Here is a 12,802-nt window from a genome sequence, read left to right as displayed (position 1 = left end):
GGGCTCTACCTGCAGACCTTGGCTGCATCTTACCTATCTTCCTTGATAACATCAACAAAGTGGGCGTCCGTTTTCTCCCGGATGTTCTTGAACCTCAGCGGAAGGAGCGCCGACTGATCCAGGCTCACGCCTGCCCACCTGCCCTTCTCCTGTAAGATCTCGCACAGAGAGGTCTGACTGTTGGTGAGCTTCTCCTCCGGGGGAGGGCTCAGAAGTCCGTTTTGCGTTTTGGAGCTGGGTCCTCCGCAGGCCTGCATCAGGACAAGCCGGGCAAACGCAGAGGCTTGCGTGCGGGCCGCAGTAGCGCCATCCCCCGACTCAGCCACACCAGAGGCCCTGGACTGTGCCCCACACACTGCAACCTGCACCTCTGGGCCTCTGCTCTAACCGTCTGCTTCTCCCCATTGCCCCTGCTCCTCCAGGTGACCAGGACAGTGGTATCGCAGGGAGGGCCAGTAAGGAGGTGGGGGCAGACTGAAGCTCTGGAGTTTCTCCTTTCTCACCCTGAGGATGCCCCTCTTCTCCTCAACATCCACCTTCCACCAGCCGCTCAGTCCAGCCCCATGGACCCTCCCTAACTCCCCTCAGCCATACGCCCTCAGGTCTCATTGCCGTCAGGGAGTCCCACCAGGTCAGCATCCATCCTGCTCTTTATCCGTCTGTCCAAAACCCAGAGGGCTAGAAGGTGTGCGGTGATGTCACCCAGGAGGAGTTACCCTCGGAACTGAGAAGGTGACCCAACGGGACGTCCCCTCTGGTGGGCACACCGGGAGAGGCGCTGGCAAGGACCAGGGCCGAGAGCTGGTACCTTAGTGCTGTTCTTGGGCTCCTCCTGACAGCCGTTCTGGACCGCTCCGCCTTCTGCACCAGCTTCTGACTTGGGAGTGAATGTGATTCCGCACGACGGGCAGGTCTGTAAGAAAAGCACAGAGCGTAGGAGCTCACTCGGCAACACAACCTCACTACGTGACTCAGATGAGCCCACTGCTGTTGCAAACTGTCACACAAGAAGGGCACAACCCAATGGAAAGTTTACCAAACGTCTCAGGATGAGTTACAAAGGAACAGGCAGCGTGAAAATGGAAACACATCCATCCACACAGGCCTGTATGTGAATGCACCCTAACAGGGCTACTCTTCAGCAGAAACAACTCAAATGTCCATCAGTGGGTGAGTGGATCAATAAAATGGGGGATGTCCATAGAACGAAACATTATGCAGCTCTCCAAAGGGATAAAGCCCTGATATACACGACAAAATGCATGAACCTTGAAAACTCACTCAGTGAAAGCAGCCAGACACAAGAGGCCACGTGTCATAGGACTCCATCCGCATAAAATGTCTGGAAAAGGTGACTCCACAGAGACGGAAGGGAGACTAGTGGTTTACAGGAATGAGAGGTGTTAAGGGGATGCAGGGTGACTGGAATGGGTGTGGGGTTTCTTTTCAGGGGAATGGAGATGTTCTAAAATTGACCGTAGCGATGGCTGTACCACTGAATTAGATGCTCTACAAGGGTGAATTTTATTGTATATCAATCATATCTCAATAAAGCTCTTGCTAAACTAGCCGCTAACCCATACTCGAACCCTAAGTGAAGGTTCTCAAGCTCCCTGGGAAGGTGGGCTGTTCTTGTAAAGCAGAGGGATGAGCTTACAGACCCAGCCCTTCTCACATGCTTGCAGGAATTAGTTGACCTCGAAAAGACCCAACACTGCCAGGTATAGTATTGATACCACACAGGGAACATAGCCTGTAGTTTACAATAACTACAAAGAGAAGATAACCTTTAAAAATGTCAACTGCTATATTGTATACCTATAATTCTTGCCTGATGAATCCCAAGGACAGAGGAGACTGACAGGCTGCAGTCCATAGGGTCACACAGAGTCAGACACGGCTGATGAGACTTAGCATGCACAACTTATATCATATTGTACAAAAAACATACTTCAACTTTTAAACAAGTACTGACCTGGATAATATTGTGTTGGCTAAAAAGTTTGTCTGGATTTTCATACCATTGTGCAGAAAAACCCAAACGAACTTTTTAGCCAACCAAATAGAAAGGGCAGAGCTTTCATTTCTCACAAACCAGGGTTCAAATCCCTTTTCTTTTCTGGGGGAAATTGTATTGATTCTAAGTTTAAAACAAATGAAACAGAAACCTTAGAGAAATATGTCTGCCCTGATGGAGATGTTCTCGTATCTTGACATTCCCTTGATCTCTGGGGGGAGTCCCTTGTGCTCCATGAGGGTCTCACCAAGTAACAGTGGGTGGGTTTGATCCCCTGCCCCTTAGACACACAGCAGCTTGAACTATTTGCCAGCTTTGTTTTAATTGGATTAAAACACCATACATACTGGGTTTTGTCAAGCACACAAATACCCCCTGTGAAATGTTTGCTAGATCATTAAAGGCCTGTCTCTCCTCTTGAGCAGCTGTTGGCATCTCTGACCCCAAGAAGCCCTCGTTGGGGGCTTTGGGGGCACGCCTGAATTGAGCAGCTGACATGCAGGGCAGCCTCTCTGAAGGCGCAGTGGGTCAAAGCCACTGTTCTAATGACAGCAGCTGCCATGACATGGAGACGCCTCCGTGCCTAGGACGTGCCAACGCACCCTGTCAGGTCCTTATCCATGCAACACCCATGGTCTCATGTGCCTGATCTCTGTTAATAATTCTCCTGTCATTGCTGCAAGGCAGAAGTGACTGGCCACAGTGGGGGTCAGACAGCGGGGCTCCTGACCCCTGACCACCACAAGGCAGCCTCCCTCTGCCTCCTTTCCTGGCACAAAGGGCACCCAAGAATAATCCTGGCACTTTGATCGCCTCTGCGTCATTCTCCTGAAGTGACCCAGGCAGTTACAGTCATCTCCTGGCTCCTTTAAGTGGCACCAAGGGAAGCTTCACCAAGACCAGCTAAGGTCCCCAGGACAAGGGACTGTTCTCACCAAGGCGTGTGCTGGCTGTTGCCCAGGAAACCCAAGCTCCCCTGGAGACAGCCAGGAGCAAGCTCTACATCTTCCCAGATTACCCCACAGCCGCCCCCATTAGGACGAGAGCTCTGGAGGGAAGGTTGTAACTATTTCTCTAATGCACTCAGGTGCCTCTGTATTTGTTTTTAACACATTTCACATTTCAACACACACACCCTATATTCTCTTTAGAATGTATGGCACGGAGCTATAAGATAATTTTTTCTTCAGAAGAGAAGGCTACTTCTCTTCACAAAATAAAACCAGCTCTAAGCCAACAGCTGTTAGGGGTGGGGGAGGGGGACAGGGAGACCTCTCTTCTGAGAATCAAGGAGGAAACATGAGGAAAGTCCTGCTTTGCCTGCTCAGTCTCAGCAAGCCTCCTAGGACCAGGAGAAGTGTCCCTTGCCTCCGAAATTCGAGACGCAGGTAGAATGTGGCAGACAGGACCACACATGCAGCTAGAGCACGCATGCCCCACGGGGCCTGTGCTGAGTCCCCACGAGCACCTGGGTAACACTGTGATCGGCCCACTCCCACCCGAGGGCACTGAGGCACAGGTGCAGACCCCAGCCACACATGTGACGTCGCTGGGTGAGCAGGGGCCGCCTCCCATGTGGGGCAGAGGCTGCCCAGGCTGCAACCTGCCCCAGGAGGGCCAGGCACCCTCCCCAAGCTAGCAGGTCGGCACAGGCACGCACACTCCCAAACGGATGACTGCTGTTAACAAGATCCTAGAGAAAAGTAGAGGCCGAATATTAGAGGAAGACAGAAGCAGTAATTGTTACAGAAAATGAAAGGCATCCAGAAGCAGTAAGAACAGCAAGCGGACAGCCTGCAAATACTGGAGGCAAAGTAACGAACAAATGAAACACACATCTGTAAGAACCAGGCACAAAACCTCCGAGTCATGGAGTGCAGAACCCCGGAAACCTCCTCAGGTTTCTGAGCCCTAAACGACCACTGAGTTTAATAACCGAGGCTGATAAGCAAGAAGAGTGTCATTGTGCTGTGATAAAGTTCCACCAGAAAGTCAAAGTAAGAAAATAGTTGGTATTTGGGGAAATCCCCTACATGTGCAATACTCTACTAACCTGATGATGCCAATTAAATGAGCTGGACTAACCTTCCCATTTCAATTCATGTGTAGTGTAGTATATAACAATAATAACTATATTTATAACAAAACAATACAAACATAATATTTTATATGTGTATACTTAATGTTTTACTTTGAAACACTTTTAGACTTAAACAGAGTGGGAAAGACAATTCAGGGAGTCCCATACGAAAACCCCAGCTTCACTGAAAGTTAGTATCTTACATGAACCTTGGTCCAGTTATCAAAACTAAGAGCTTAACACTGGCACTGTACTATTAACCACACTGCAGATTTGGAAAAAAAAAAAAATACTGATTTGTCAAGATTCATTCCACTATTTGCAACAGATTTGCTTTCACTGCATACATTTTACTTTATTTTTTTATTCATTTTGGCCATGGCACGTGGCATGTGGGATCTTTGTTCCCCGACCACAGATCGAACCTGTGGCCCCAGCTGTGGAGTCCTAACCACTGGGCCACCAGACAAGTCCCTGATGCAGTTTTCATTCAGATGTTCTTTTCCTGTTCCAGGATCCCATGCGCACTTAATCTCCTCCAGTCTGGGACACTTTTTAAGAGTCCTGGTCCTTCAACTTGGATTTATCTAATGTTTTCTCAGAAGCTGATGGAAGTTCAGGGTTTGAGGGAAGAATCCCACAGAGGGGATGCCCTCTTCTCTGCACAACATGCGGTGGTGGGGGTACACAACACAGCTGGTTTCTTTCACTGTGATGCTAACCATCATTGAAGGTGGGCTCTGCCAGGTTTTCCATTGCCAAGTTTCTCTCCTTCCCTTTATTTGTTCACATATTGGCTGAGCTGCACAGCTTGGGCGATCTCAGTTCCCGGGGACTGAACCTGGGCCAGGGCAGTGAAAGTGCAGAGCCATCACCACTAGGTCACCAGAGAACTCCCTCAATATCCTTCCCTTTAAAATGAATAACTACCTGAGGGGAGATGCTTGGAGGCTATGCAAATGTCCTGTTTGTCCTTAAACTTTTATCCACTTCTGTTAGAACTCACCAATGGATCGTGCCTGAAGCAATTATTACTGTGATGCTCTAAAGCTGATTTTCTTTCTCTCATTCTTTTTATAATCTATTAGCTGGAGTTCTTCTACAAGGAAGAGCTATCAATTTATACTTGATGTGCTTCCTCCTAATTGAAGGAAACATGCACACGACTAAAACTATAGACGCAACTTGAAAAGTCCTTTTTAAAAAAAAACAAACAAACTTACTTTGCATCCACATTTCAGAGACAGCATTCAGATTACTATTTACTTATTTGCACAGCAGCTTCATGGAGGTACAATTTACATTGTATCTACCCAACTCACCATCTAAAGTATATAGTCTTCAGTATAGTCACAGAATTGTGCAACCATCACCACCAATTAACTCAGACAACTATTTACAATAAATACTTAATGTCTAAACTGACGTAGGTTTGATCCCTGGGTCAGGAAGATCCGCTGGAGGAGGAAATGGCACCCACTCCAGTATTCTTGCCTGGAAAATCCCATATATCTATGGGATTTATGAGGAGCCTGGCGGGCTATAGCCCATGGGGTTGCAGAGTCAGAAATGACTGAGCACTCATGCACAAACTACACACACAGACAGAGAAAGAGAAAAGTCTATTACTTTTTCCATCTATTGATACAATGAAATAAAAGACCCTCACTTCCTCAAACTGGATTGAGCCTATTCATAATGATTTCACATATAAATAACAAGGAGATAAAAGAGGAGATTATTTTCTTAGAGTTATTTAAAAAGCCACAGCAACTGAAACAGCAGGGTGGTCCCAGGTGTGCGTGTGCAAGCTAAGTCGCTTCAGTCATGTCCGACTGTGCAACCCTATGGACTATAGCCTACCAGGCTCCTCTGTCCATGGGATTCTCCAGGCAAGAATACTCGACTGGATTGCCATGCTCTCCTCCAGGGAATCTTCCTGACCCAGGGATTGAACCCACATCTCTTGCCTCTCCTGCGTGGGCAGACAGATTCTTTACCACAAGTCATATAAGTATAATATAACCCATATGAGCTGGAACAGGTCCTCTATGAATCACCCCTACATGGGCAAATCCACACCACTAGCCTCATTACCAACTGCAAACAGGGAGAAAGGCCCCGTGAGCACATGCCCTGGGTTCTGAATAAGGGACTGAGGCAAATGCACGAAGACCAGCCGAGCAGCTGCCTCCTGGGGAGGCCTTTCAGAGGCGACGTAAGATGCTCTCACAGCTCATGGGGCTCAGTGGGTGAGTGCCAGCGCTCTAGGGGACCCCTTTCCCACACTATGTGATGCCAGGACCTTCCTGAGCAGCATCACTCACAGCCAGTCACTCAAGAAGCCAAGGCCTGGGTGTGAAGGGTTCCCTCTGACCTAAAACCTCAGGGCCAAAGCCCTTGACCTCTGACACCACTATTGTTTCTTAGCAGGTCATCACCGTACTCAGACTATCTTATGAAATAACAGGTGGCAATTCTCCAGCTGTGAACTGGGTACAAGCGACAGAAGCAGAAAACAAGAGCTTTGCAGGCATTCACCTTGGCTCTGTTCAGTTCTGCCCAGGCTACCAGTGCAGCCCTCAGTCTAGCTCTGCAGAGTTACAGGTCTCTGTGCATTATTAAAAAGTTAAAAAAGCCGAAAGGAAGCTGTACTTATCTATTTCATGCCAGGCACCATGCTAGGCACTCAGGAGAAACTGAAGTTATGTAACACACGGGCCCTGCATGCAAAGAGCTCACAGAAAGGTGCATAAGAAATGAAAGCACATATTTCAGGTTGCGTGTGTTATAACCAAGCAGTACAGACTGACTGAGCTAGACTTCAGAGACAGGGAGGCAGCATTACGAGCTGGAGGAATCACAGGAAACTAAGGGGCAGGGCAACAGGAAGAGGGGAGTCTGTGGGGACAACGAAGCAAGCGCGTCACAGGCGAGAGGCGTGACAGGACCAGACGCGTGGATTCACTCCCCAAGAGTTTATGGAACCCCTTTCCTCTAAGTCCTTGGTTCTTTTTTGAAACTGCAGCTGAGTCACTCTAACACCGAGTTCCCCTGCTGAGTTTATGATCAATCTATCAAAAACCTTATTCCCTTTCCTGTGCCCTCTGACCTCAACGCTGGGCTAACTGAACACGCCTCGGCCAGCGTCAGGAGACTAAGATGGTATCGCCGACAGCATCATTAGCGCGTTGAATTGTTGCTGTTGGCATTTTTCCAGGGTTAGATGAGCCACAGACCCCCAGCCATGAGTCACCAGGGACCCCAGGCCAGAGAATCATGAACCAGAGCCATCCTGACTCCTGAAACCACAATTAAGAAATGCCGCAACACAATGACTAACTCCAGCTTCACTAGTCTTCCCCCTTTAACTCAAAGACCAAGCGGGAGTGGGTCTGAGGCTCGTCTCCCACTGTATTGCTTGGCACCTGCAGATAAACCCTGACTCTGCTGCAGACTCAGGAGTCCTTGGGCTTGGTTATAGAACTCCTTCCACTAGTCAAGCAGGCCCCCAAAAGGTGCAGCTTGAAAGAAGAAATCTTTGGTGAAGAGGCCAGAGAACTCTGCATACCACTTCGCTCTCTGGAGACCTACCCATGCATGTTACCGTGCTAAAGCTCTGAGAAGGCCTAGAGCAAAGAGACATTTTCAGTGTCCCTTAACCCACACTGACTTGACTGCAGAACACTTTTTCCATACTTGACACCTAGGCCATCCTGAGAAACTACTGCTCAAGGGAACCTACTTGGGGAAACCCTCTCTATGACAGGCTCCCTCAGCTGGGCAGGGTTTCCCGTGCTGGGCAGGGGCCAGGGGGATATAGGGAGATAGAAATGCCCACGAGAGCCAACTCTTGATGGCCAGGGTGGCAGCAGCATCCAAGGGAAAAAAGACTGTGGACAGAGAGAGTCTGCAGATCCTGGGGAAGGACGGGGAGGAACTTGTCTGTGACCCAGCAAATTAGAAAGGCTCACGGTAGTGTGGATGACACAGGCGACAGGCCAGGGGCCCACGTGGGGCGCTGCCCACTCACAGCAGGAATCCTCCTGGAGACCCGGGCCAGGGAGTGCTCGTGCACTTGTGCCCTGTTCAGAGACTCCTACCGGAGGGGAGGCCTTGCCCGTCAGATTGTGATCTACGTGCTCCTTACAGCAGACCTCAGTGTTCTGCCTTTCGAGTCCAGGATGACAGTTCACAGCGACTCACTCAGGTCCCTGGAGCGTATGACTCTCAGTCACATGCCCTGGCCCAGCCGACGCCCAGGAACCAGGGCCCAGAGCAGGACTATGAGAAGGGACCCTGAGTGGCAAATCCTGGCATGGAGACCAGGCCTCCTGTCTCCTCTTGCTCCTTCCACTCCGTGAATCTAGGAACGCTACCTTCAGGGTGTCCTCATCTCAGGATGGGGATGTCCTGTTATCCTCCCAAAATTAATTTGAGAGTATACTTCATATGCTCTCATCGTCCCCTCCGGGAAGGGGCACAGAGATCCTTCAGGGATCACAAGATTATCTGGAAAACTTACACATGGCAATAGAGAATGCTAAATTGCTTTTGCCTAACCAGACCCAAAATACGTAAGTATATAAGTAGATTTATAGCTAGAATAAGAAATGTTGTCGGGAGGACAGAACAGCTTCGTAAGGCAACTGAGTGCAGAACTGCTGTTGCTGACGCTGCAGGCATGTGGCGCGGTGAGGTCCACAAGGGCCCTGCCCTCACAAACACACGCACGCACATCATCTCAAGTGGCACACAAATGCAATGAAGCGCTTACTTCTGGCTTGAGCTGTTTCTCTACTTGACTACAGTCCAGTTGGAAGCCTGAGGAAACACTCTCCTCCGGTAAGAAGGCCAGACTTGGAAGCCACGCCCTTGTTGCCTCCCTGCTCTTCCCGGCCTGGCCTGTGCTCGGTGCTGGCTCCGAGGGGGGTCCCTCTCTCTGACTCCCGTGAGACAGCAGCCCAGGCAAAGGAGCTGGCTCCAAGTGTGCAGGCACTGCAGGGCTCTCTGCCACACCCACCGTGGCACACCCGCCAGAGAGCGTGCGGGAGGAGGGGGCCAACACCCTCTCCTCAGCAGGGGAGACTGCACCTCTCCCCTCCCGCGAGGGGCCACGGGGCTAGGCCTGCAGACCGGGGCTGCCACCCCGGGAGGAGGGGGTGCTCCTGGCTTCCAGCAGGGGGAGGCCAGGGAGGCTGCTTAGCATCACACAGCACACAGGACGCCCCCGTCACAACGAGTTCTCCACCCAGAGTGTTGATGGTGTTGAGGCTGAGGAACCCTGCCCCGAGGAAACAAAGCACGTGATGAAAATGATGCGTGTGTGGTCCACAAACCTGAACACGGGAACCACACACGGCACCTGGAGGAGAGGCACCACAGAGTCCAACACAGCGAAATAAGCCGAAGGCTGCAGCCAAGTGTCACACCATGAAACACCAAGACCGCTAGCCTTCAACTGTTTTAATGGACAAGGACACGTGGGAACGTGCTGGGTCACAGCCACATCGGCAGGCCATCATCCTGACCACATGTCACAGTGTTATTCGAGAGCACAAAACAGTGAAGTGAAAAGGTTTTAACTGTCTCTTTCAAAAAAAAGAAACTGCAAATATGTAAACTGTAAAAATAAACAAAAGGTATCAGTGCAGTGGGGGAACTACATCAACAGAGGAACGACTCACATTAGAGTGCTTTTGCAGGCTCGGGGCCCATTGTGTTAACTCCTTGGTGGTTTGTTAGGACAGGAATGGGTGCAGCCATGCAACCACCAGGCGATCTCTGTCCCACTGATGAACTTCTAGAATGTTCTTGGCGAGCCTGAGCTCCTCCAGTGAGGTATACAGCACGGGCTTTATCCATACCAACAAAACTTAAAATAATTATATAAAACACTGGATTTCAGGAGACGTATGAGTACTTGAGAAAGTGGTCTCTGAAATAAGATATGAACTAGGTCTCAAAGCAAGACGCTGAGAGAATCACCTTGACTATCATCACGTTTCGTGAGCTTTCAGAAATTCCCCCCAAGACATCATAGTTCATAGAGAAAGAAAATAGTAACTCAAGTTAGAAGCAAGTCTATGTGTAAAAAGAAAATGGTGGTGCATAAAATATCATAAAAGCAAAGATATTAAAAATGCAAAATGCTGCTAACCTTATACTAAATTTTAAAATGTTAAAAAAAAAAAAAAAATGAAAGGGCATTCCAAGTCTCTGCCACAGACCTGAAGGCTGCTTATTATTTCACATGTTCTACTGCAGAATTAATATCATGTTTTAGAAGTAGGAAAAAAAAAAAAACTAACCTTAAGGTTATCAAAGGTTTTGACAGTCTGCGCCAAGTCACTGACACTCCCTGGCGACGCTGTCCCCTGTCCCCTAGGGCCTGAGGACACCCGCGAGCCGTCAAGGACCTCAAAGCCAGAAAGCAAGGCCTCTGAACAGCTGCAGTGAGACTCCTTCGCTCTCTGACCCGCTATCAGGTATGTCTTCAAACCTATGGATAAAAATTACAGTCAGCACAGGTGACACCAGCAGTGGTCAAAGCACAGCTCCGTCCTGTTCTCTGCGCGGGGCACTCTCCTGCAAAGTTGAGAGTAAAGCGAAAATGAGAAAAGGTCATATTTTCACTACTGCACCCGTGAGCTTCCCAGAGACGCAGAGCCTCACGGAGAACACCCGCCTCTAGGACACACCATGTCTTCCAGCTGTGTCCTCTGAGTGGGGGCAGCTCATGTCACATTCTGGGGCTGAAATGGGGGTTAAAAGTCCCTCTTTGGAAGGGTCTCATGGCCTCTTTCTGCCAGTGGCAGAGCCCACTGATGGCGGACCCTCTACAATTCTGGGGTTTGTTTCTATCTGTAGAGACCGGTTGTTGATCTTCATATTGGCCACTCTAGACATGAGGGTCATTACAGACTGTGTTACCTACGTCAGGGACTGCCAACCACACTGAAGGGGGAGACCAGGATGTGCACCATCAGGGAACTCAGCCCTCCCTCGATTCACATTCATCAAGTTTCTATGGGATCCAGACATTCATGGCAAGAACATCAGCATGTGTCAAGCTGCCATCTATGTGAATTTTATTCTCTCACCAAATCCCCATTTAAAACAAATGAAAAAAGCTGGTTAAGTGGACACTTAGCCTACAACTTTACAATGCCCACAAAGGCTGCAGTAGCAGTATACACTCCCCGGGGAAGCCACTGTGACGGGTGGTGGGCCCTGCTCTGGGTGTGCAGGACTATCTGCTGGGAAGGTAACAAGGAACAGCTTTTCCAGATGGAACCCAAGGGCTTTCTGAAAAAGAAGCAAGCCTGACTGAAAGAAATCCATTGTTAGTCTTTACTGGAATTTGACCCAGACTGTGAATTTATGAAAGGGAGTGACAATGTGATTTATTCAATAAATATTTATTTTAGGCCTGGTGTATGCTGTACACAGAGAATAAAATCAGAACAAAGCAGGGTTTCCATCTTAAAGAGTTTAAGCTGCAGCAGAAAGCGGTAAAGAAAAGCCATCATGGAGAGACTCAATCAAGAGGTGGCCAGTGTCTACACTTCTGAATCCACAGTTTCTCGCAATCAACTCATATTTAATAAATACTCTAAAATTAATCAAATGACCCTGGGGCTAATTCCTCAATAATCCTTAATCATTTTATAGTTAAACCATCTCGTCACTTCATCTTTCTTTCTCTCCCGCCCTCCTTGTAAAATACTGTATGGTGTACTTTTTTTTTCATGTATGTTTTTAAGTCAACTATTCTGAGAATCTGTCAAGGACACCGAGGACACCTAAAGACACCCAGGAGTGCAGCCAACTCAGAGGTGGGAATCCAAAGATTGAGATAAATAATTTTAGATACTGACTGACTCCAAGGAGAGTGTCAAATGCTCACTCTTAACCTGAGGTCCTGAACTTCCCTATATTTTTTCCAAAAAAAATATACATCCCAAATATGTATAGGATTAGTCACAGTCCTGACTGCGCATAAACTAAAGAGGGACGTTAACTAGAATATCTCTGCCTGGGGATGCAGGGCCCGGCGCCAGCTCCACAGCACGAGCTCTGATGCCTGCCGTGGAGGGGACACCCCTGAGGCTTGTTGCTGTTCTCGCTCTGAATTGTGGCTACTGAGCTGCCACTCACCAAGCAAACATGTATCATGAGCCTCTGTTTACGATGCACTGTGATCATGCTGGGGGGACAAGTTTGAACACAGTAGCCACGGCCCTCCCCATACAGGCGGCTCCTGCAGGGGGACCTCGGCAGCGGGTCCAGGCCCAGAAGGCACGGGACGGGGTGCACCTTGCAAAGACTCAGTGGTTCAGAGAGGCCTCCTGGGTGATGTCTCCTCCATGCTGAGGAAGACGATAAAGAGAGGCCAGTCCTGTGAGAGCTGCCAGGACCAGGGGCTGGGGCAGCCGTGTCAGGCTGTGGGTGTCGACAGAAAAACTGGGGAAGTGGCCTCCAGAAAGGGAGTGTTTGGCGGGCAGAGGCGGGGATGGAGGTGAGTGTCGCGTGGCTGGAACAGAGGACATGTCGGGGAGAGGGGTGGTCACACAGGGGCTGGAGTCCATGTCCTGCACTGGGCAGGCCGACTCCAGGAACCTTCACACAGGGGCCATGGGGAGGAGGTGGAAGAAGCAGGCAGGAGGCTGAGGAAAAACCAGGGAGCCCTGGGAACACTGGCC

At 49.4% G+C, this 12,802-nt stretch overlaps 1 protein-coding gene across 4 annotated transcripts in view; it reads right to left on the bottom strand.

Moving 5' to 3' along the window:
• Positions 1 to 12,802, bottom strand: part of ADCY9 (adenylate cyclase 9) — a 100,853-nt gene that overhangs the window by 27,858 nt on the left and 60,193 nt on the right. For 3 of the 4 annotated variants that reach the window (XM_043454893.1, XM_043454891.1, XM_043454892.1), the window contains exons 3-5: positions 10,409 to 10,599; positions 809 to 913; positions 34 to 251 (exon numbers count right to left, since the gene is read on the bottom strand). In XM_043454893.1, the coding sequence (XP_043310828.1) occupies positions 34 to 251; positions 809 to 913; positions 10,409 to 10,599 (514 nt within the window). The remainder of the gene's footprint in view (positions 1 to 33; positions 252 to 808; positions 914 to 10,408; positions 10,600 to 12,802) is intronic. The other variant, XM_043454895.1, reaches the window with a different exon arrangement.

This window comes from Cervus canadensis, chromosome 32 (assembly GCF_019320065.1).
Source record: "Cervus canadensis isolate Bull #8, Minnesota chromosome 32, ASM1932006v1, whole genome shotgun sequence".
Classification (NCBI taxonomy): domain Eukaryota; kingdom Metazoa; phylum Chordata; class Mammalia; order Artiodactyla; family Cervidae; genus Cervus; species Cervus canadensis.
Note: the sequence above shows the minus strand (reverse complement) of the source record. Positions and strands in the feature narration are given on the sequence as shown.